The sequence below is a fragment of the Balaenoptera physalus genome, assembly GCF_965194825.1.
Source record: "Balaenoptera physalus genome assembly, chromosome: 6".
In the NCBI taxonomy this organism is placed as follows: Eukaryota; Metazoa; Chordata; class Mammalia; order Artiodactyla; family Balaenopteridae; genus Balaenoptera; species Balaenoptera physalus.
The window spans coordinates 70105331-70131155 of NC_138885.1; the positions used below are offsets into that span (position 1 = coordinate 70105331).

The following is a 25825-nucleotide window of genomic DNA, read 5'->3' on the forward strand; positions in this document are numbered from 1 at the left end:
TAAATTATGGTAGCACTTAACAGGAGATCTACCCTTTTTAAAAATATTCATTTATTTATTTATTTGATTGCGCCTGGTCTTAGTTGTGGCAGGCGGGATCTTGTTCCCTGACCAGGGATCGAACCTGGGCCCCCTGCATTGGGAGCGTGGAGTCTTAGCCACTGGACCACCAGGGAAGTCCCAGGAGATCTATCCTTTTAACAAATTTTTAACTGTACAATACAATCCTGTTAACTATAGACACTAGAACTTATTTATCTTGCATAACTGAAACTTTATGCCTGTGGAAAAATAACTTCCCATTTCCCCCTCTGCCAGCTCCTGGTAACCACCATTTTACTCTCTGCTTCTATGAACTGACTATTTCTGATTCCTCAGATAAGTCAGATCATATAGTACTTGTCCATGTGTGTCTGGCTTATTTTACTTAGCATAATGCCCTCCAGATCCATCCATGTCATTGTAAATGGCAGGATTTCCTTCTTTTTTAAGGTTGAATAATATTCCATTGTATATATAAATCTCATTTTCTTCATTCATTCATCCATCAGTGGACACTCAGGTTGTTTCTATATCTTGGCTATTGTGAATAGTGCTGCAATGAACTTGGAAGTGCAAGTGTCTCTTCAGGATCCTGATTTCAATTCTTTTGGGAGTGGGATTGTATGGACCCCTTTGCAGAATACACATAAGAAATGAGTAAGATTGCAAAAGGAGACAATCATCTTGAAATACTGTTATAAAAACATTTTTAAAAGCAATTTTGTGGCATAGTAGTATTTGTGCTTTTTTATTAATATATTAAATAGCAAGTGTCAGGAGCAAGAATAATATTTATCATAAGTTTAAAGTAGTGATTAGTATACAAAGTATTTTGAAATATCTGTAACCACTATAATATGTTATTTTAAAAATTTATGATTTGGTGAAAAATTCACAGATACTGCTGATATAATTGGGGTTTGTTGCTTATATACATAATAAAAGGAAATGTTAAATTTCAGTTAGAATTCAGTGAAAATACTTAAGTTTTTCCCATTCAAATTCACAGATCTCTTGCTCTAGACAAATTATGACTCAGGCAATATTTTGAAGGCCTGTCCACCTTCCTTTTTTGGCCCTCTTTACTCTTCTGGTTGGCTCTTCCTTCCCTGTATACCTACCCTATGGTAGTTTTGATAAGCTGATGTGATAGCATAGCTCATGTATAATAACCACCATTCATTGACTGTCTACCATTTTGCATACATTATTTATGTGCCTTATGACAACCATCCAAGACATTTTATGGAAAAAATAAAAAAACACAACTGAAGCTCAGGAGGTTAAATAACTTGCCCAAGGCAACAAAGTGGAAGACTCAGTATTTAAACTCAGGTCTGTATGGCTTAAAACTTACTCCCATTTCCACTACACTCCACTGCCTCCTTCTGGCTTGGAGAAATTTTGCATTTTAATAGGGAGTCTAAAAACCAAATACCTCCAAGAAATAGATTTCTGATGGAATTTCAGGGCATCAGAATAAAGCTATTTGGAGATAAAGAGTCTTTAGACACTCTTTCAATTTTGCAATACAAGTAATTCTTTTCATCCACCACCCCACTTCAGAGAGATAAGGAACTGAATCAAACCACAGAAATATATCCCTAATCCTTGCGAGGGCTGCACAAATTTCAGAACATTGTGGACAAACAGAACGCTTCAGTACTTTTGAAGGGAAAAGGGAGATTGTGGGGAGGATATTTTACCCAGCTGCCACTGCAAGCATTGTTCTAGATGCATTCTGGATTTTTTTTATTACTCCAAAGACAGTAAAGAAACTATGATCCTTACTTGATAGAGGAGGAACTGAGTGCCAAAAAGGATGAAGAAAAGGGAAGGAAGGGCTCTCCCCATCTGTACAACTTCCCAGTAGCTTTCTGTTATTATAAGCAGATTCCCCAAATTCTAGAAGGAAGAAAGTACTGGGCAGGGAAAAGAGAGCATCTAAAACATTGTTTCACAGATGAAGTACAAAAACAACTTGAAGGCAGCGCCCTCCTTCTAAACTGTAAACTCCCCAAGGGAAGGGACCGCGTCTTTTACACACCTACTCTCCTGAGCAGCTGGAGTGGGGTCTGACACAGGAGAGGCTCACGGTGATTCTTTTAACCATACAAGGCAACACTGGCCTGTGAACTTCCTCTGTAGCTCTTTAGAGGATCCAAGGCATTCTATCAGTATAGGACACCCAGTGTTTCTAGCAGCTTGATTTTCCAGGCAATAAACTTTGGACAATGCTGTATTCATTAATCACTGAAATGATCTCTATCTCTTCTGGTTATCCTTCTCTCTTATCATGCTTTCTACTATTTTAAGGCAGAACTGGTAAGTATTGTACCCACTGCAAACACTGGATGACAGGCTTCATCTGGCTTTTTACTAATATTTGTCAAGTTCAAATATATGGTATTCTATTGAGTGCATTAGAAAATTAAGATGGATGGGAATGGATTATGTCTAACATCTTTTATACTACAAACATTATAAAAAGTCTCCACTAGTCTCTAACTAGATCTTCTCCCTTATCTAGTGTTAACTCTAAGAAGCCATTTCAACAAATACTTATTAAACACCTACTATAAACTTTGTCCTATTCTAGGTGCAAGGAGTAGGGAATACAATGTGATAAGTCAAAGCAGCAGTATAAATGAAGCTCTCTGAATCAACCGAGAAGTAACTCATTTTTGCAGTGCTTCCTACTTTTTAAATTGCTTTCACAATACTAGCTCATAGTTTTCTTAAGGTCACATCCTCCCCTAGGTGGTAGGTAGAGCAGGTATTATTACCAAGTATTAACAAGTTTGCAAGACTTGCCCAAGTTCTGACAGTGTATCGGTAGGAGAACTAAAGCTAGAGTCCAAACCACAGAGATCTGGCCCAGAACCTGAGTCTCCACTTTCATGATCTATTCCTTTTCCAGGCAGACTGCTTTCCTATATAACCAACATCATTCAATAACACTGTGATACATACTCTGAGACCTCACAACCTAACTCATGATGGAGACCCCTGTTGTTCTACATCTCACCCCGAAGTTCCACAGGCAATTATTCCACCAGGTTAATGAGTAGAAATGGTTAATGAACTATGAATTCCATAACTAGGCGTTCCACTTATCTATTGCTACATAAATTATTCTGAAACCCAATGGTTTAAAACAACAATTTTACTATGAGTCATGATTCTATCTGTCAGGAATTCGGGCTGAGCTTATCTGGGTGATTCATCTATTCCACGTGATGTTGATGGTGATCACTCTGCTATATTCAGCTGGAAGATGGCCTCAATCACACGTCTGACACCTTACAGGGGAAGGAAAATGGCTGTAACACTGGACTTAGCTGGGACTATCAGCCAGAGCACCTGTATGCGACCTTTCCAGTATGGCAGCCTCAGGGTAATCAGACTTTTTACCTGGAGTCTCAGGGCTCAAGAGTGATGAGGCAGGAGCTGCATGGTCTTTTGTGACCTAGCCTCAGAAGTGACATAGCATCACTTCCATCATACTCTTTTGGCCGAAGCAGTCACCAGCCTGCTCAGATCCAAGGAGAGGAGACACAGACCCCTACCCCTCCATGAGAAGAGTGTTAAAGGATTCATGGCCATGATTTTAAACAGTTCCATATGGGTTTCTTATATTAACTTATAATTCCTCCTCTTAGCCAATGGTGGTCAAGAGAGCTGTCTCTGTTCCCATGCCACCCATTTCCTCTTCTCAAGTCACCCAAATTTGCTAGCCTTCTGTCTGTTCTGCACACTCGGCATGTTCCTGTCCCCTGCAGTGTTGTGTTGGATGGTCATTTCCTGGATCAGGGCCCTCGTTACATAAGGTTCTCAGTCTTCATCCATGGCTGCATGAGGTATACACTAAGGGACTGAGTCCTCATTACTTTTATTACAAGGAGCTGGTGCTGGTTGTTTAGTGCCAGGAATGGCTTCTCTCTCCACTGGTGCTACTTTTGCATCGTTCAGTCCCTGAGGCGCTCCTGCTGTTTCCTTGTATGTATGTCAGCTGTGCACCGATCTCTGCCAACTTAGAACTGAGCTCTCAGAGTAGGGTCTTTACCTGTCCTAATAGGATGTTTTGTGTTCCCAACAGTACACTTGAGACCAAATTGCAAAGTAGATAAGAACACAAGCTTTGGGGTCAAAAAGCTCTGGATTTCTAATCCTTGCTCCACCACTGTGTAATCTTGTCCAAGCTACTTCATATCACTGAGCCTTAGTATCCTAGTCTGAAAAATGGAGACAAAGATATATACTTCCTGTCAAAGGGGTTAAAAGGTTCTATGTAGACAAAGCAATTATCACATCACTGGTGCTTAGTAAAACCCACTAAATGGTAACTACAGTAATAGTAGCACTACCAGTAGTAGCAATGGTGGTTAACAATATCTAACTGACAAAGGACTATGATGACATAAAGTAAAGGACTCATGAGCATGCAAATGAATTCCTTTCTCTACAGATATATAAACTGGACTTAAAATATGTATGGATATGAGTATGAACATACATACCCATGTATAAGTTAAAATATTTATATTTTCCCTTTTCTCCAGGTATATTTTATTTATATTTTTTAAATGTCCACATGGGTATTTTCTGTCATTCATTCATACCAGCTTTTCAAGTAACTTTTACCAAGAGAATCTACCTATTTTTAAAAAGCATTCAAATGCTGTGGTTGGGCTCGGCATATCACAAAGAATACAGCATGATGAAAATGTCTCTAGAGCACCATAAAGAAACACTTCAATATTTAATATGGGCGGATTTACTCCAAGGGCTGAAACACAGTCTGCCTATCACCAGCTCAGTTTCGAAATACAGCTCTTGGCTCCACTCCGCAGTTCAATGAATGTGATCAGTGCAAATTCACAAGGTGAATAAATCTTAAAGATATTGAACTAAGTTATTTCCCAACACAAGAACACAAGGGGCAAGACAATCTTGATTAGTCAATGCCTGAACTAATATTTCATCTTGGACTAGATGATGTAAAGTTTCATGTTATTGACTCCCTGTTTGAATCTTCTTTGGAGAAAAGCAATATTCCACTCTGAATTGGTTATTATCACAACACCATCCCCATAGTTAAGATCTGTCAATATTCCTTCATCTGCGAGATGCTTAAGGTCTAAGGTTTTACTGGTCCTGACATGAAGTAATCTGCATCACAATTCACATGTAATTCACATCACTTATACAGTTCAACCTTTCTGAACAAGTGAAAATCCTCCCAACAGGAACTATATTTACCTGCCATTCACCTACAACTGTGCAGAAGAAACTGGGTGGAGGATAGAGTTAAGGGCATTTTAGAGGGTCTGAAATTTTACTTCCCAACAGGCAGCAAAGGATGGGATGAAACATTGAAAGTTCCTAGGTTTGGTATAAGTACAGTGTATTAATTTCCTAGGGCTGCCATAACAAAGTACCGTAAACTGGGTGGCTTAAAGGAGATTTACTGTCTCATGGTTCTGGAGGCTAGAAATCCAAAATCAAAGTATCAGCAAGATTGGTTCCTTCTAAGAGCTATGAGGGCACATCTGTTCCATGGCTCTCTCCTAGCTTCTGGTGGCCCAAGGTATTCCTTGGCTTGTGACAGCATAACTTCAACCTCTGCCTCCATCTTCACATGGCTGTCTTCTCCCTTGTGTGTTTACATCACCTTCCCTCCACATACATGTATCTCTGTGTCCAAATTTTTTTTTATACAAAGACATTTGTCATATTGGATTAGGGTCCACCCTTATGACCTCATTTTAGCTCAATTACCTCTGTAAAGGTCCTATTTCCAAATAAGGTCATGTTCTGAGGGGGTTAGGACTTCAACAGATGTTTTCTGGGTGACACAATTCAACCCCTAATATACAATATGCGAAAATGAGAGCAAAACAGAGCAAGGAAATGGCACAGCCATATTACAGCAATGTAGGACCAGGAAAAATGCCAAAGTAATACAAAAGATTATCATTCGTGCCTTCCAAAATTATTTTTCCATTGTTTAGTCTCCTTTTATGCAAGCTACCATTGTTTCACTTTCAATCTCTGTAATTCAAAGCACAGAGAACAATTTGATAACCTTTTTTCCCAGATCTGTCTTGGGATGTCTAGTTCCCTAATAGGTTATTCTGTTAGGTACAGGATTTCCCTGAGCTTTCTATATTTGTTATTTCTTTAGCAAAAGGGTTTGGAATAACTTACAGCCAACTGTTCTGTATCATATTTTGCTGAGAATAATAGATGTGTATGGTGATTATCATTAGACTTGAGTTAGTTATAAGTTGACAAAATCCTTCCAAACATTGGAAAGTTGATCTCATCTTTCTCAGAGAATGTTTTTCCTCTCTTCACCTCTGGCCTCCAGCTTCTTAGAACCAACACCATTCAGGAAGGGTTTAAATAAAGAATCTACAGCATTTATGATGTTCTTAGCCATAAATAATGCCTCTGCCAAGGACTGGGCTCTTAGAAATGGACTTTTGCTTTCTCTCAAGTATACTGCAAGGAGGAACACTATGAATCTGGGAATATCTCCTTCCTTTGCCAAAAGTATATGTTTTAAGCTTTGGAACCTCCTAAAGGACTAGCTGGCAAATACTGTATGAGAAACGAAGGACAAGAGACCAAGTAATAGAAATCATATCTGAATCCAACTTTGGATATGTGTGAGATTTTGAGATTGTACTCCACAGTGGAAGCAATACCATATAAAGTAGAGCCAATGTAAGAAATGCTTAGACTAATCTTTGTAACTGCATTTTCCCCCTAGATTGGGTGGAGTTTTGAATATTCCAAAGTCAGAAGAGGAGCCACGATTCAAGAGATATGTAAAGAAACCTTGGAGGAAAATGTCTAGTCTCCAGAACTAAGAGTTAACAGAATTATAACTAATTCTAACAAATCTGAAAACCAAATAGCAGAATCAAAGGACCATATAGTGGTATCATATTTTTACCTGAGTAATTGATATTATAGAAAATCAAGTTGTGGAAGATACCTTTGCAGCAACCGCAGCCCTAGATTCATATTCAACATGTGGATTTCTGGATCTTTCAAAGGGTGCCAACATGTGCTAAATGAAAGAAAAAGAAATATTAGAATCATCTTCCTCAAACTTGACCTACTAATTTCAGAGATAAAAGTCACTTAGCTTAATGGTTGTTTGGCTGCTTGGGCTAGAGTACTGGCTTTAGATATTTTTCTTTCAAGTGAAATTGTAGCTTTACTGTAATACATTTTATGGTATCTCATAACATTGATATGGTGTAATAACTATACTTGTGTTACATGATCTCAAAACTAGGACAGCCCTTAGAGATTGTCTATCTTTTCAAAGTAGCTTTTACATACATGATCACTGTATCTCAGGTTACTAACTCAAAAGAATACGGAGGTCCAGAATGGATGTGTGACTTGCCCAAACTCACCCACAAGGCAGAGCCAGGACCTTGCCCTCCATGCTCTCTGCATCCTCTTTTCCATTTCTATTTCACATCCATATCACCTCCAAACACTTTGCTCAAATACTTCAGCATCTGAGTCACAGTTGCTCTCTCTCCCCAATCTTCAGCCATCATTCTCAGGAACAGAATCATCCAAGCTGATGACCAGAAAATTTCTCAACAATTCTCATCCTCAACTCCATCACACTTCAGCCACAACTTGGATTTTCTCATCACTAAGAACTGCTCACCTCTGAAATCTCTAGTCAGTTTTCCTCTTCTGGCACAATTCACTTTCCTCTCACATATCTACTTAATCTGCCTACTGCAATAATCAGTCAGTCAAAAGAATACCAACTGAGAACCTACTGCACCCAGGCCTGGGAAATCAGTGTAAGACCAGCTAACCACGGGCCTAGTGCCCTCTTGGACCTCTCGGTCAGGTAGCAGCTCACTATACACCAGTGCACACCTGCTCTGAAGGCCTCAACTGTCTCCTCAGCAATGGATGGTTACCCTCTCTAGCATCCTAAAATCCTTCAGTTCATTGATCGTCCATCATTCCAATCCCCAAATCCAGGTCACTTCATCATTCACATTCTCTGCTCCCAGACTACCTTGCTGCTAGATAAGATCATAAAACTACAATGACTAGTTCCACCACAAATTCAAATTCTTCAACTTGATCTAAGAAGTTTAAATTACTTCAAAAGACCCAGAGAGAACCAAAACATGGATGGAAGTCTTAAAGATGCAGATTTTTGATGACACAAGATAGCAATTTATAACCAGGTCAGCTAACCAGGAACAGAATAGTAATGAGCTCAGTATTGCTATTGGTAGCATAAGTAGAGTTCAAGTCAAAGGTTCCCAAACATGACTGGCTTTAACACCTGAAGAGAATTATTAAAATACAGAGTCCCAAGTCCTACTTCAGACTTACTGGATCAGAACCTCTGGGAGGCATATTTCTAAAGCTCCCTGATAGATTCTGATACAGCTAATTCAGAGGCTGATATTAGGGTCCCACTGGGCTATACTCTTGGCCATACTTTTTTCCAGGACACAATGAGAGGGATTTCTTCACTAAAGAGGAGTCTGGACTGAATGGTCTGCCTTTATATTTTATTTCTTCTTCTTTCTCCTCTACCTGAACCTGAAGTCTGTTAATGTTGTCTGTTCTCTGTCCCACATATGGCTCTTAGAACTCAACACACTGATGCAACTCGGGAGCACAATCCCTGCCCAATCAGCTGTGGGAGTCCAGGGTTCCCGCCAGTCTAGAAATGACAGTGGTGGATGCACATGCAAATCCTACTTATTCCACCTCCGTGGACATGAAGCACCACAACTTCTCTTAATTTTCCCCCTGACAAGGACGGGCTGCCTGCTCTTTACTCTCTTCTGCCCTCTTGCCTCATTTGTAATGACTTTATGTAGCCAAAATGAATGTTTCTTCATTTCTGCCCTTCTAGCAGAAGTAAAAGCAAGATGAACATCACATCTTTGCTGGACTAAACACTTAAATACATTTGTTGCTGCAGTGGCCTCTGTGGACTCTGCCAAGGTGCAGCTTATGTCACTGTTTTGAGACATCTTTATAGTCAGTGAAAAGATCAGCATTACCTCCAGTGATGGTAAGATTCAAATAGCCAGTTCCAGTAACATCCCTGAAGATAAGTCATAGTCTGATCAGTTGATTTATAATAAATCTTCCCTATGTGTATCTTGATAAAAGCAGACTTTTCAGGATTTTTTTAAGTTCCCTATCAAGGCTTTCCTTTTCATACTTTTCAGTTGCCAAATTATACAAAATTATAATTTTCCTCATTTACTATGGATATGATTGACTACATAGTCCTTAAAAAACAGTTACCTGCAAATAAAATTACTTGACCCCAATTTCATATACACACAAAAAATAGATAATACTCTAAATGCTATCTCATCTTGTCATTTTTCGTTGAATTACAAAAGGTTTCACACAGGTCAGCATTGCTGGTGCCGCCTTACTTTCATTTCTGTAACAATCTTCTTTATTATTAATAAGGTGATGGCAATAAAAGTAATAATAATGTCTGCATATTTTCCCAAGAGCACAAACGTCTTGGCTCTGGGTACCAACATGCACTAAAATATATGACAGATGCTGTGTATCTTTCTTTTTTTTTTTAGCATCTTGAATGTCTTAAACAATTTTCCTTTAGTTACTGTGGAAGTTCCTAACAATCCCAGTTACTAAAGGCAAGAGAGTGGTAAAAAAAAATTAAATTTTCCTTCTTTCCTTTTGTCCTTTTAACAGAGCGGCCTCACATTTTCGATATTTCAAGTCTCATATACACATCACAAATTCTTTGAAATTTGAATGTTATTAGAGAAATAATTCTGTTTTCTTCTCAAGGAAGAATAAAAACCTAATTTATGTAGGAGTTTTTCTAACAGGAGAAAATGGCCATGACTTATGGAGAAGTAAGCTATGTCTTTGAGAAAAAGCTGGGCTTCAGGCCCACAGTCTGGACTATTCTCTTCTCACCCAGATTCATTCACCGTATTCTTCCCTTATTAAATCAGCCTTTTGGAAATGTTACTTCTCTTTGAGTCATCTGGTAGACCACTTACCATCAATGAAATAGACTTTGATTTGTTGGTTATTTCTTTCTAGGCACCATACTCACGAATCCAGAGGCAGCCACAAGACGAATGAGTCACTAGGTGCAGATCAAGTTCTGAAGTATAGAAAGATGAGAGTGATTAAACAAAAGCCCCCATTTGGTTCAGATTTTATTTTTTATTCAGTTCAATTTGTTAAACATTTACAGAACTTTTACTGTCCTGGAATAAGTTCCCTTGAAAATTGAGCCTGGGGCAAGTCTTAAATTCTAAGCTTTACTGGGAGATAGAATTCCAGGGCAGTGTGAGTGATAGAAAAGAGAACTGAGGCAGGTAAGATTGGGAAGCACATACAAGGTATTGTGTTACAAAATTAGTCATTTCACAAAGACAAACAGTCTCTTGGGATAAGCTATACAGAAAGCTTTCTCTTGGTATAGTCCATCACGCGGTGGAAAAAAGAGAGAAATTAACCATCAGCTTCCTCCCATCTATTATATCCCGCAACCATAAGTTGCCATCCAGCAACTGGAGTGGAAGAAGAAATCCAGAGCTCTAGAGAGACATAAAGGCCAGAGAATCTGAGGTGGCACAAAAGAGGTGTCTTGATACATTTATCATGCACAATGGAAGCCCTTTCATAGTATATTTCCTAGTCAAATATGACTATCAAAATTAAAATTAAATATATCCTACCTGTATTTTCAAATCACAACTAAGAAAAAAGTAACTTTTGATCATTGGTTGCCTTTGAAGAAGACATATGTAATAGTATATAATTTTTTTAGGAATTGTTTTTACCTATGAATTTCATTTCTAGTATTGCTAAACAATAAACGTCAATCAAAGAAAAAACAGTTGATTTTTCTAGAGAAGACTGCTGAAGCCCCTCTAGACTAGCAGAATTAAATAAATATTAAACATAAGCTTCTAAGGAAACATTCAAAAATCAAGTGAGTTCTCCAGGTGGTCACCTATGGTAAGGTGGTTAGGGATGACTCTAACTTCCTTAACAAAATGTGAGTATCATGTCCACTGTTATGGGAGAAGGAGGGAGAAATTTAGGAAGAATAGATTACTTCCTTCATTAGTATGCAAATAAATTATTTATATGCAAATAATATGAGCAGCACTGCGGTTATAATACTTGGTCTTACAAAGAAATCGTTTAAATTCATCTGCCTGGGGGAAGAAAAAAGCTTTTTTTACTATCCTACCAAACTTTCCACTGAATTATTTGGGCCAGAATAACTCTGCATATGATGTAATCTGAACCAGTATTGTTGGACATATCTTTAATTGTGATTAAAACACTTCAGCTCAGTCTAATTTCTTTCTGCTTCAAGGGTGTCCAAATGTCCTTAAGGACAGATAACTCCATCCATAACTACCATCACCACTACCATCATTAAGTACTTGGATAACATAATATCTGATGTTAAAGAAGTCATTTATTTGAAAAGCATAGAAGACAACTTAATTCTGCTATGTACCAAGTCTTACTCGCCATGAATTAGCAGTTCAAGGTGCTTACACTGTTAACCCCAAATCTTTGGTCTACTTTTATTTTCAGTTCGTCCAAAAATTCTCGAAAAAAAATCTATTACTTACATGTGGTAATTCTCTACCTACAAGGAGAATAAGGAGTGTGCTCAGGCCATCCAAAATAGTAATAGGGGACCTTATCTTGTTATAGGACTAGTCCACACAAAAGATGTCCTAGTTTGCTAGAGTTGCCACAACAAAGTACCACACACAGACTGAGTGGCTTAAACAACAGAAATTTATTGTATCATTTTCCAAAAACCAGGAGTACAAAATCAAGGTGTTGGCAGGGTTGTTTCCTTCTGAGTGCTGTGACGGAAGGATCTGTTCCAGGCCTCTCTCCTTGGCTTGCAGATGGCCATCTTCTCCCTATGTCTCCTCACAATGTCTTGCCTCTATGCATGTCTCTGTGTCCAAGTTTTCCCTTTTGGTAAGGACAACAGTCATATTGGATTAGGTTGCATCCTAATGATCTCATTTTAACTTGATTACCTCTGTAAAGAGCCTCTCTCCAAATAAAGTCACATTCTGAGGTACTAGGGTAAGGACTTCAACATATGAATTTGGAAGGGGACACAATTCAACCCATAACACTCCCTAACACTCTTGCATTTTGGTTATATGATCTGCAAAGACGGGTTCCACTGGGGTAACGGCAAAGGTCAGAATGCAAGCTCCAGCGTCCAGTCACAGCCCCTGGCTAACTGTGAGACCTCAAACGAGTCACCTAACCTCCTTAAGCTCCATTTCTTCACCTGTAAAATGGGAATGATAATAGTTCCTACCCCACAGGGTGGCTGTGAGGAGTAAACTGTCAACCATGTGAAGTGCTTAGCCCAGTGTCTGGCACATAGTTAAGTGCTCCTAATACACTAGTTATTATTAGCATGAATTTTTTAAAATTAATTTTTACTAGAGTATGGTTGCTTTACAATGTTGTGTTAGCCTCCACTGCACAACTATTCGCATGAATTATTAACCTAAAATGATCAGTCTAAACTGAAAAGTAAAGCTCACAAACCCAAGGGTGGGAGAAAACAGTTTCGAGCTTTCCTCTCCCACCAATTTACAGCCCCCTCTACTTAGGCTGCCTTTTAGATTAAGGTGGACTCTCAGAGCCAAGCTCTCAGGAATGGCTGACTTAGAATTACAGTGGCTGATCTCCACATTACTCCACCTTTAATGCTACAAGATTTCCTAAGAGGCAGAGCTGAGGTCACTGAATTTACTGACCAAATGTCCTACTTTACATGGTGTCCTTTATACTGAGATATTATGCTACACAGCTTTCTTCTCACAGTAACTGCTTTTCCGTATCTCAGAAGGTCAGCTCTACTCTACATATCCTATTTCAAGCAGTTCATATTTTCTCTTTTATTCAGCCAAAATTAGATTACCAATTTTTCTGCGTATGTGTGATTGTGGTTTAAGTTTTTTCCCCCAAACCTTCCTTTACAAATTCATTAATATTCATGGCATTTATATATTAAATTTACATAAGTCTGTGATAAGAGGGAAGTCTCTGCTCCCAAGATTCTAATCTTACATTAGGAGGCTCTGAGGCTTGTTATAAATACCTGTTTTTACTGTTTTGTTTTCATGTTTGGCTTATCTCCTACCTTTTCGTGGAGCCACGAATAAAAACAGAAAGATCTAGGCAGTGGATAGGTCTCTGACCACCCCAATTAGCCTCCTTTCTTGGTGTATCTCAGGAAACGGTGAAATTAGCATAACAAAACTACTCAGTCTGACATGCTCAAGAGATGTGTTTTCTGGGAGAAAGCCTACAACGTTATTAAAGCATCTAGGGCTACTTTATGACTTTTGTGGTCCCCTCCATTAAAAATAAAAATAATAATAACTATACTTTTCAACTGCACTGGTATAAGGATGTATATATTAATGTTATATACTGAAATATTTTCTTCAACTTAAAAGCTTATTTTATTCTTCTGATTTTAAAAGAAATTAAAACAATTTCACGGGCCCCTAGAAGTATTGTGGGCCCTCGGCACTGTATCTACTGTGCCTAATAGATGTCGGCCCTGAAAGCATGAAAGGAGCTATAGTATTTCATTTAAGGTTCCTAGTTGTTGACTACCTTAACCAACACATTATATGGCACCAAAGATGCACTTGACTTTTATAACCCTTCTGTCAGTGGCTACAACCTAAAGTCCTATAAGAAAGAAAATAAGATAAAGGCCTATGGGGCTCTGTATTCCAGCATACAGTTAGAGCAAGGATTACACAAACTCTCTGCACATTTTCATAATTATCACATCTCAGTTTTAAATTCTCTCTGAATTTCCTTTATAGTTGTATATGCACATATTCATACTTATCATATCTCAGTTTTAAATTCTCTCTGAATTTCCTTTATAATTGTATAAATATAAAAAATAGCATTTGCTGCTTTTTAAAGTGCACCTTTCATGAATCAAAGTTACTGACGAAGAAAGGAAACTAACATTTCCTGAGAACATACTATGTATCAGGCATTGTCTTGGGTGCATTCACATAGATAGTTCAGCAGGACAAAGACTATTATCCTCATTTTTATGTATAAGGATGGAGACTAACTAGGTCAAGTAACTTGCCTAAGATAACAGAATTTAGTAATGGTGGAGCTAGGATTCAAATCCAGATCCTTTTAATGTCAAAGTCAATGCTCTTTCCATATACCCTGAGAAAACCATAATTCAAAAAGAGTCATGTACCACAATGTTCATTGCAGCTCTATTTACAATAGCCAGGACATGGAAGCAACCTAAGTGTCCATCGACGGAGGAATGGATAAAGAAGATGTGGCACATATATACAATGGAATATTATTCAGCCATAAAAAGAAATGAAATTGAGTTATTTGTAGTGAGGTGGATGGACTTAGAGACTGTCATACTGAGTGAAGTAAGTCAGAAAGAGAAAAACAAATACCGTATGCTAACGCATATATATGGAATCTAAAAAAAAAAATGGTTCTGAAGAACCTAGGGGCAGGACAGCAATAAAGATGCAGACGTAGAGAATGGACTTGAGGACACGGGGAGGGGGATGGGTAAGCTGGGAGGAAGTGAGATAGTGGCATGGACATATATACACTAACAAATGTAAAATAGATATAGCTAGTGGGAAGCACCTGCATAGCACAGGGAGATCAGCTCGGTGCTTTGTGACCACCTAGAGGGGTGGGATAGGGAGGGTGGGAGGGAGACCCAAGAGGGAGGAGATATGGGGATATATGTATATGTATAGCTGATTCACTTTGTTATGCAGCAGAAACAAGCACACCATTGTAAAGCAATTATATTCCAATAAAGATGTTTAAAAAAAGAGGTTATTGAATCCTTAAAGCATATATTCTCAAGGAAGTAGTCTTAAATAAGGTCAAAGGTTTATATACAAGTATTTTTGCCACAGTCTTATAAAAGCAAAAATGTTTCTAAAACATGGAAACAACCAAAATATCCAAATATAGTAAAGTTAGTTAAGTAAATGATGGTATTCCCAATTCAATAAATTTCACAAAGCCACTAAAAATAATCTTTTTGAAAAATATTTAGTGACATGGAAAATGCTGGTAATGCAACGTTGAGTGAAAACGCTGACACAAAACTGTACATGAGTTTGACCCCAATTATACAGAGAATTTTCTTAAGAATACTGTTGTGATTATCTTGCCTTAGGAAGAGACCATTAGTCATAATGAACATGTTTTAGTTGATAATGCTCTGCTTTCAGCAAATAAATTAGAGAAAACTTTCATGTATCAGCATTACTTGGCTTAAAGAATGTTTCAATTCCTACTATTAGTTCCGTAAGCATAAGAAAGGAGGTGAGTCAATAATAATTGGACTCCACTTCTCTGAGTAGGTCTTAGGAGTAAATAAGCCAATGAAAAGTAAGACCCATTTCTGATGTAGTAACACTGAACCAGTGGGGAGCCAGCAACTGCTCATGGACCCCTTGCAAAGCCAATGTTCAAAAGAAAATGAAAAATTATACATCTACCCCCATCTAGAAAGAAAGAAATCACAGTCATAGCAGTAGTTATCTCTGGGAAATGGCACTATGGGTAATTTATTTCATTGTTATGTTAATAGGCATGTGTCACTTTGATAATTATGGGAAAAATGTTTTTGTTTAATTGGGTTTGTTTGTTTGTTTGTTTAAATAAAGGAGCCAGTGCTTAAGACTGTGGAGTGCAGGAACAGAAAAACCAAAAAAGACTCAGAAATGCCTTCCGATTCAGGATATAAAGGCTTGATAAAATATAGTTTACAGTGTAGACATATTTCATAGACTTTCCAAATAAAGAGGATTATAGACATTTTAGACATTAAAGAAACTTAGGTAGGTAATTTTCTTGGGCTTTTCCCAAAGACTCTGTGTAGAATAAAGTAGAAAAGTGAAACAGTGCAATCTCTCTAACAAATCTTCCTCAAACTTCTAAGATGGCTTTCAATCAGCACTGTCAGTATAATAATGCAATGCAAGAACGTTTCAAAATTTCAATTACTAGTCCAAAACAAGCAAAACACAATTTATAAAAAAGGAAAATACACAGTATTGCTGTGACAGTTCTGAAAGACACTGAGTTCAGGCCCATCCTTTTCTTACGCAAGTTCTCAAATCATCATTCTATAGATCTCAACACTACGGCTACTTCATAAATGCTAATCGGACTATAACATTACTATAATGATTTGTAAAAATGAAGATGGAGTCTCCTAAATTAGCAGTCTCCATTTTCTGTCAAAATAGTCAACAGGTAAATTTCATTTGCCATAAAATTTCTATTTCTATTATTTCAGTTGTTAAACCAAATAGTAATGAAATGAAAATTACAATGCCTGATGTGGCCAGAGTTAACCCAGTCCTGCCTATAGTCTTCATGTGGAATTGACTGTGGCGTTCCTCCCTGCTCCCAACTTTCCCAGGAGAAACGGACACCTGTGGACCTCCCAAAGCTTCTTGTCAACTCTAACAAGAATTTCCCTGGATAATTATTTGAAGCTCAAATAAAATTAAATATAAATCAGACATGCTCTGGAAATCAGAAATACTGATAAAAAGTAACTACTAAGAAAAGTTTATACCACAATCTACAGAGCATTGGTTTCTATTGTAGCAAAGGATGCATAATATATGGAAAGGGATTAACAAAAAAATTCATATTATATGTTTTTGCAGTCTTTGACATGTTCATGGTTTTTTCTGATCTCACACTAGAAAGCTTAGTCCTCCTAATTTGTATTTAAACATTTGCATTGCTAGGTGACCTGAAACTGACCAATTAAGCTTCCTGAGGCCCAATGGCCTTATCAGAAAAATTTATTTAACAAATATTTATTAACCAGTTACTCTCTGAAATGCACTATTGAATAAATAGGTGCTGAAAAATATTCATTTATTTAATCAGTGGCAATTTTAAAACAACTTATTTGTTTTCTGTTGCCCACTAGCCATCTAGCCATTCTTCCTCAAAGCCTTCTCTACCCAATAATATATGAAAAGTAATAAAATCCAAATGTTAAAATATCATTACCATAAAGTTTTTAACTTACTCATATTTTCTGATTCTATTTTCAAGTACAGAGCTTGAGAATATATACTATATGACAATGCTAAACTTCAAATCAGTGACGTGTCAATTAATGAATGCTTAGCAACTTTTTCCCCCAGTTTTATTGAGATATAATTCATGTATAACACTGTATTAGTTTTACATGTGTAACATAATGATTTGATATATGTATATATTGCAAAATGATTACCAAAATAAGTTTAGTTAACATCTATCATCTCACATGCTTACAATTTTTTTTTTCTTGTGGTGAGAACTTCTAAGATCTACTCTCTAGCAACTTTGCAATGTATGATACGGTATCATTAACTATACTGTTAACCATATTGTTAATATATATTGTTAACTATACTGTCACCATGTTGTACATTACATCCTCAGAACTTATTTCTTTTTTTTTTTTTTTTTTAATTTTTCACATGAGAACATGGTTTCTTTTATTTATTTATTTATTTTTGGCTATGTTGGGTCTTCGTTTCTGTGTGAGAGCGTTCTCTAGTTGCAGCAAGCGGGGGCCACTCTTCATCGCGGTGTGCGGGCCTCTCACTATCGCGGCCTCTCTTGTTACGGAGCACAGGCTCCAGACGCGCAGGCTCAGTAGTTGTGGCTCACAGGCCTAGCTGCTCCACGGCATGTGGGATCTTCCCAGACCAGGGCTCGAACCCGTGTCCCCTGCATTGGCAGGCAGATTCTCAACCACTGCGCCACCAGGGAAGCCCTATTTCTTTTTTTTAATTAATCAATTTATTTATTTATTTATTTTTGGCTGCATTGGGTCTTCGTTGCTGCTCATGGGCTTTTCTCTAGTTGTGCAAGTGGGGTCTACTCTTCGTCGTGGTGCGCGGCTTCTCATTGCCGTGGCTTCTCTTGTTGCGGAGCCTGCGGCTCTAGGCGCGCGGGCTTCATTAGTTGTGGCTCTCGGGCTCTATAGCGCAGGCTCAGTAGTTGTGGCGCATGGGCTTAGTTGCTCCGCGGCATGTGGGATATTCCCGGACCAGGGCTCGAACCCATGTCCCCTGCATTGGCAGGCAGATTCTCAACCATTGTGCCACCAGGGAAGTCCCAGAACTTATTTGTTATTTCTTGTAACTGGAAGTTTGTACCTTTTGACCAGCTTTAACCCTTTTAGAAAGCACTTTAAAGACCCTAAATGGTAAGACATCTACATATTCAGCAACATGATATATATATATATATATAGAGAGAGAGAGAGAGAGAGAGAGAGAGAGAGAGAGAGAGAGTAGCCTCTAATTGTACTGAAAATCTTCTTGTACAAATATGAATGCACCCTGAGTTTCCCCAGGCCTCCCCAACCTCCATCCAGCAGGACCTCAATACCCTCTAAAATGTTCTCAAGTCCTCTGGAGGTCCAAGTGCTCTCTGAAGTCAGGTACTTCTGGAATTCAGGTGTTCTCATGAATAATCTCACAACATCTGTGGTGGCTCTCTCCAACATCTGCTGAGCACTTCCATTTCACCAGGCACTGCTGTCATGTCGCCAAGCTTGCACTCTGCCAGACCACACTGCTGCTCTTCTGCCACCAGAGGTGCCAGAGATGTGTAGTGAGACCTCTATTACTGGGACAGGCATGCCTGGCTCCTCCTTTCTTTAAAATGACTTCTCTCCTCGGAAGCTCCCCAGTCCCCCTTACAAATCTTCTTTAGGGCTGTCCCACGCGTCTACCAAATGTGTCCATGTATATTTAAACTCTAGCCCAGGCTCAAGCCGAGATCCCCATATACATTCATCACCCCACTGAAAAGCTAAACAAAGGCACTAACTTTGGAAGAAGAAAAATACCTTTTTAGTTTCCTCTAGAGAAGGGCTCTTTGGTTAAAGTTTTGGGTTTATTATTTTAAGAGAAATAATTTTTTAATTAGAACAAGTTATTATATTTCTTCCTTTGGTATCAATTTTCACCAAAATAATTTAAATTATGACCCTAAAATTCCCGTTTGTCCACTCTCCCAGAGTAAATGAGTAAGTAAACCAGGCAAACAGAACCAATTATATTTAATGATGTCACAAATGGCTTGCAAAATAATTTAACCATTTTTAATCTTTTGGGCCCTTACAAACAAGGAATGAGAGAGTAGTTAGGAATGCTCTAAGATTAGTAACATACACAAGAGTTTAGTAACTCTCCTCTGTCCCACCCGATAATTTTCACCTGTCTAAAAGGAAGCACAAGAAGAAATTGACAGTGGGTCTCAGGAGAGCTGTTTTTCTCTGCTGATCTCTTCACTCTGTACATTTGTTCCCCCACACAACAGTTTTCTCAGGGGTTATCAATCTTGGCAATGACAGACAGCCTTTTCATTCCACAATTCATTTTAAGATCAACAGTTTTGAAACATGATACCAATTCTTTCCTTATCCCCTCACTTGTTTAACCACCCCCTGATTCTGGTGAATATGTCTGGGCTACTTGTTAGCAAGAAATCCTGATTCCATCACAAAGCAGAATCTCCTTTACATTCTCAAAAAAGTCTTGGTTCGCATTTTGAGAAGCAGTATAGCATGGTAGTCAAGAACACAGACAATGGAAATAGATAACGCAGACTTCAAATCCCAGATTTTCCACATATTATTCAATAGTTGTATAACTTTGGGCAAGTTACTTTAACCCTCTAAACTCCAGTTTCCTCATTTTCATAATGGGGATGATGATAATAATAGGACCTACCTTGCAGGGTTGTTTTTAGGATTAAGTGAGTAATAGATGTAAAGCAATTAGAAGAGTGTCTGGTACATAATAAGCATTAGTTGTTGTTATTAATACTTTAGAACTATTCTGTTGAGTACAGGAGGAGGCAAAGCAGGCATGACAGGACACCAAACACCATTATCTTACCCTAAATCTAAATGCACTCTCTGGATATTTGATTGGTGGCTACTGAGTGACATTGAGCAAGTAACTCTCTAAACCTTTGTCTCCTCATCTATAAAATGGTGATAATTGAAAAAAATACAAGTAAATTACTTGGCAATGACCTGACATGCAGTAAACATTAATATCCCCACTCCTATGCAAAATTAAACTGGAGGTCCAGCCCAGTCCAATAAAGCAAGAAAAATAAATAAAATGTATAGAATTTCAGAAAGAGAGGGACTTTCCTGGTGGCACAGAGGTTAAGAATCCGCCTGCCAATGCAGGGGACACTGGTTCGAGCCCTGGTCCAGGAAGATCCCACATGCCGCAGAGCAACTAAGCCCGTGCACCACAACTACTGAGCCTGTGCTCTAGAGCCCACAAGCCACAACTACTGAGCCCGCTCGCCTAGAGCCCATGCTCCACAACAAGAGAAGCTACTGCAATGAGAAGCCCGCGCACCACAACCAAGAGTAGCCCCCGCTCGCCACAACTAAAGAAAGCCTGCGCGCAGCAACAAAGACCCAACACAGCCAAAAATAATTAATTAATTCATTAATTTAGAAAAATACCTCAGAGTAATGCTATTTAAAAAAAAAAAAGAGAAGCAAAGAATTTCGGAAAGAGAACAAACCTATCATTATTCAAAAATGATGTGATTGTCTACAAATATAAATTATTAAAATAAAAAGTTTGTTAAATATGCTAAATGTAAGATAATTATGCAAAATCTATTGTATTTCTATATACCAGTAATAAGCAGAAAAAAATTAGATGTCATTTCTTATAGCATCAAAAATATGACGTACTTAGAAATAAATGTAACAAAAGATATATAAGACCTTTAAGGAGAAAAGTATATACCTTTACTGACAGATATTAAAGAAGACTTTAATTAATGAAGAGCTATACAATATGATACTTTTTAAGAAGGGAGGGGGGTAGAGAACCCTAGACCAATGGAACAAAATAGAGAGTTCAGAAGCAAACCCACACATAAATTGCCGTTTAACATATGACAGTGGTGCTACTGCAGATCAGCGGTAGATGATGGATATTTTTCTCAGTAAGTAGTGGTAGAACAATTTGTTTTCAACATGCAAAAATTAAATTAGACTCCTACCTCACACAGTAAACAAAAATCAGTCTGAGGTAAATTATAGACTTAAACGTGAAAGGCAAGAAAATAAAACTTTCAGAAGACAATATAGTAGAGCATCTTTATGGTCTCAAAGTAGGAAAAGAGTTCTTAAACTAGACATAAAAAGTTCAAATTACAAAGGGAAATGTTGACTACATTAAAATTAATGTCCTCTCTTGATCAAAAAGTGTTATAAAAGGTGAGGAGACAAGTCCAAACTGAGAGAAGATAGTTGTAACACATTATGTAACAGAATACAAAATGTACTTTTAAACTTCTACCAATCAGCAAGAATGACAAACAACCAAATAGAAAAATGAATCACAAATAGCACACAAACACAAAACAAGATGTTCAACCTCATGGCAAATCAGGGAAATTAAACACATGGAAGACCTTTCCAAAACTGCCAGACTTAAGAAGTGTGATACAACCAACTGTTCATGAGATTGAGGAGCGATGAAAATGCTCATACTCTGCTGGTGAGAATGTAAATTAGTACAACACTTTTGGAAAATAGCTTGACATTACCTAGTAAAATTAAGCTTGCATATATACTCTGTGATCCACTCCCAAGTATATACCCTAGAGAAATCTTGTATATGGTCACCAGGAGATATGTAGAAAGACGTGTATTACAGCATTGTTTATTGCAGTGAAAACTGGAAAACAATCTCAATGCATTCAACAGACTAGATCAATAAGCTGTGGTATATTTTCATAATCAAATACCATACAGCAATAAAAATTTAGTATAGCTATAAACCAACATGAATGGATCTCAAAAATAAAATGTTAAATTAAAAGAAACAAATCATCAAAGAATATGTATGGTATGGTTTCATTTATATAGAGTTTTTAAATGGTTCAAACTAAATAATACAATGTTTAAGGAACATACAAATAGGCAACGATGACCATAAAGAAAAGTAAGGAAAGGATTAACAAAGTTCAGAACTTTGGCTACTTCCAGAGAAGAAGAACACATAGGGAACTTCTGGGATACAGTAATGTTTTTTTTCTCAGCCTGGCTGCTAAAAATAGAGGAATCCATTTTATTTTCCTTTAACCTGTACACATATATTTTTATACTTTTTTTGTATGCCTGCTATATATTATAATAAAAATAAGATTAAAAACATTTGACATATGCCTTGATTATCTGAATTTTTCAAACTAAAACATTTTTTCCTGAATTACAAAAATAATTATTCCAGTTTTGCCTTTTGCACTTGTAAAAGGGAGTCACAGAACTTGAGGTTTCTCTCTATGATAAAACTGAAAGAAGTATTTTTATGCATAATCCCTGTTTATTTAGCAATAGGTTTCAATTAAGCAGTGAAGGTTTTTATAGTCACTGAAAGCATGTTAAAACTTATATCACATCTCTTTTATTCTTAACAGCATTCATAATACTCAAGAAATATTACTCTATAGCCGTGTTGTCTGATAGAAATATAGCACAAGCCAAATATGTAATATTAAACTTTGTAGTAGCCTCATTTCAACATCTGATCAGTATTTTTTAAATGATTAATGAGATGTTTTATATTCTTTTTTCATATTAAATTTTCAAAATTCTGTGTGTATTTACCACTTACAGCACATCTCGATCTGGACTAGACTCATTTCAAGTGCTCAGCAGCCACATGGGGCTTGTGACTACCATGCTGGACAGCACCATTTCACAGTCTCCACATGAATAATGATCTACTTGGCATCAGCTTTAGAAATTTTTGCTGCTGAAATGGCCACCCACCAAATCCAGAGGCCTATTAGACCTCCAAACTACAAAGGAGAAGATTTCTAATTCTAGCTTTAAGTAGAAGTAAGTATCTTATTCACACAGAACAATAGAACTAGTCAGTTTTCTCTTTATATCCCTGAATTTCCTCTGGATTAGGCCTAACAGGAACTTCTTGTAAAAGGGAAATAATAATGCTTTGGAGTTCTTAAGCCCATTTTCCTCAGGAATCTAAAACATTTTAAGGGACTTCCCTGGTGGTCCAGTGGCTAAGACTCTGCACTCCCAACGCAAGCGGCCCAGGTTCAATCCCTGGTCAGGGAACTAGATCCCGCATGCCGCAATTAAGACCCGATGCAACCAGGGCTTCCCTGGTGGCACAGTGGTTAAAAATCTGCCTGCCAATGCAGGGGACACGGGTTCGAGCCCTGGTCCAGGAAGATCCCACATGCCGCGGAGCAACTAAGCCCGTGCACCACAACTACTGAGCCTGCACTCTAGAGCCGGTGAGCCACAACTACTGAAGCCCATGCACCTAGAGCCCGTGCTCCGCAACAAGAGAAGCCACCGCAGTGAGAAGCCCGCGCACCGCAAGGAAGAGTAGCCCCCGCTCACCGCAACTAGGGAAAGCCTACGCACAGCAACGAAGACCCAACGCAGCCAAAAATAAAATAAAATAAATAAATTTTTTTTAAAAAAGACCCGATGCAGCCAAATAAATAAATATTTTTTTAAAAATAAAACATTTCAAGAACATTGGTTCACTAATTGACAGTCTTGACATATTCTGCCATTGCAATTCATGTATATTTAGAAAAATTGAGCCTTAGAAAAGAATGGCTAACATCACATATGGAGACAGAAACTGAACCCAGGTCTGGGATTCTGAGTCCCTGAGCTAAAACCCCTGGGCACACATACATGTTTCCTTAGGTTATTAGATTTCCTTTTGCTTCCACCTGTCTAATCATTCATGCTTAATTCCTTATATTATTTCATATTTCACTTTACTTCATTTCAATATTCTCCCACTAAATTGGTGGCAGGAACTAAATTTAATATGCTAACTTCATGCTATATAATGTTTCTAAAAGGAAATATACAACTGGTAAAAGGTTTTGTTTCCTTATTTTTTAAGGACCAGATATTATAATTTTTGTAGAACTTTTGTAGCAATAAAAGCCAAATACTGACTAATTACCAGAGAGCTAGAGAATGAGATCATCAATATTTATGGGATTTTTTTTTCTGACTCATTTTCACTATTTTGCATAGGAAATGTGAATTTTCTTAGCAAGTGTTGTTCAGCAAGTGTATTCATTTTCCAGCAGTAATTGTATAAAGGTATTACTAATAAGAACCAAGCACTGACTTTCTAGGACTCATTTGTATACTTACATACACACTCATTTTCCTGGTCTTTCCCTATTTTTTAAACTGTATTTTATCCACAGCAGCAGAAAATATTATTTAACTAACCTTCAGTACATTGGTTTTCTGACTTTCAGGTTTCATAAACCAACAAAAAAATACATGTTTTAACTGAGGGACTAGCATAAAACTGACAATTTCTTATTCTGCCAATTATGGTTATTAAAAAAATAATTAAAATCTACCACATTTTATCACCATCATTGCATTAAAGCAGTGGGTCTCAAAATTTAGAATGCATCAGAATCACCTGGAGGACTTGTTAAGCCACAGATTGCTGGGCCCCACTGGCAGTTTCTGATTCAGTAGGTCTGGGTTAGGGTCCAAGAGTTTGCATTTCTAACAAGTTCCCACATGATGCTGATGCGACTGGTCTGGGGGACCACACTTTGAAAATCACGGCATTAAAGAGTCCATTTCAGCAGCAAAAATGAAGAAAGATCATCTCAGAATAAAGGAGAATCATTTAAATTGAGTAAATTGAGCTTATGTTTCTCATTTCTCCCAAGGTCAGTAAAAGTTTCACAAACGGTAAGTCTTTGAAGTAACATTTGAAAACCAGTGCCCTAGTACACTGTCTGATAAGGTAGCCCTAACCAGCCATATGTGGCTATTGAATATTTGAAATATGGCTAATCTGAATTGAGATATGCTGTAAGTATAAGACACACACTGGATTTTAAGGATTTACCACCAAAAAAGAATGCAAAATGTTTCAGAAATAATTTTTATATTAATCTGATGTTGAAATAACATTCTGGATATATTGAAGTAAATAAAAGTTATTAAAAATAATTTCACACTTCACTTTTAAAATGTGGCTACCAGAAAATTTTAAATTACACATGCAGCTCACAGCATAATTTTAACAGACGGCACTGCCTTGAGCAGGGGTTCTCAGTGTGGTCTCTGGACCAGTAGCATCATCATCACTTAGGAAGATGTGAGAAACATACATTCTCGTACCACACCCCAGAATTACTGAGTCTGAATTCTAGGGATGGAACCCAGCAATCTGCATTTTAATAAATCCTCCAAAAGATTCTGATCCAGGTTAAAGTTTGAGAACCATTGCTAGAACAACTTTAATCAAAGTTTAGTGTGCATACAAATCACCTGGGGAGCTTTTAAAATTCAGATCCTAGTTCAGTAGGTGGAGGGTGCAGAACTCAAGATTCTGCGATTTTAACAAGCTCCCATGTGATGTTAGATGCTGCTGGTCTTGGGTCATTCTTTGGGTTGCAAGGACCTAGAACATTTACTTTTTATGCATCACCCTAACCAATATCCATTACAAACAAATCGACACACATCTCCAAACTCCAAAGGATTCGAATCTCAAGATTCTAGTTGGGCTGCTGTAAGAGAAAGGAATTGTGTTTCTCTGACAGAAGAAATTTT

General features: G+C 37.7%; 1 protein-coding gene across 5 annotated transcripts in view; it reads right to left on the minus strand.

Moving 5' to 3' along the window:
• The window catches only part of LOC309663210 (uncharacterized protein), a gene marked incomplete at its 5' end in the record, with an annotated part of 569151 nt that overhangs the window by 460167 nt on the left and 83159 nt on the right, over positions 1-25825 (minus strand). For all 5 annotated transcript variants that reach the window (XR_014265149.1, XR_014265150.1, XM_082466830.1 and 2 more), the window contains 2 exons: positions 7049-7123; positions 10113-10219. Coding sequence is in view for 2 of the 5 variants with exons in the window: in XM_082466832.1 (XP_082322958.1) it covers positions 7049-7123; positions 10113-10115 (78 nt within the window). The remainder of the gene's footprint in view (positions 1-7048; positions 7124-10112; positions 10220-25825) is intronic.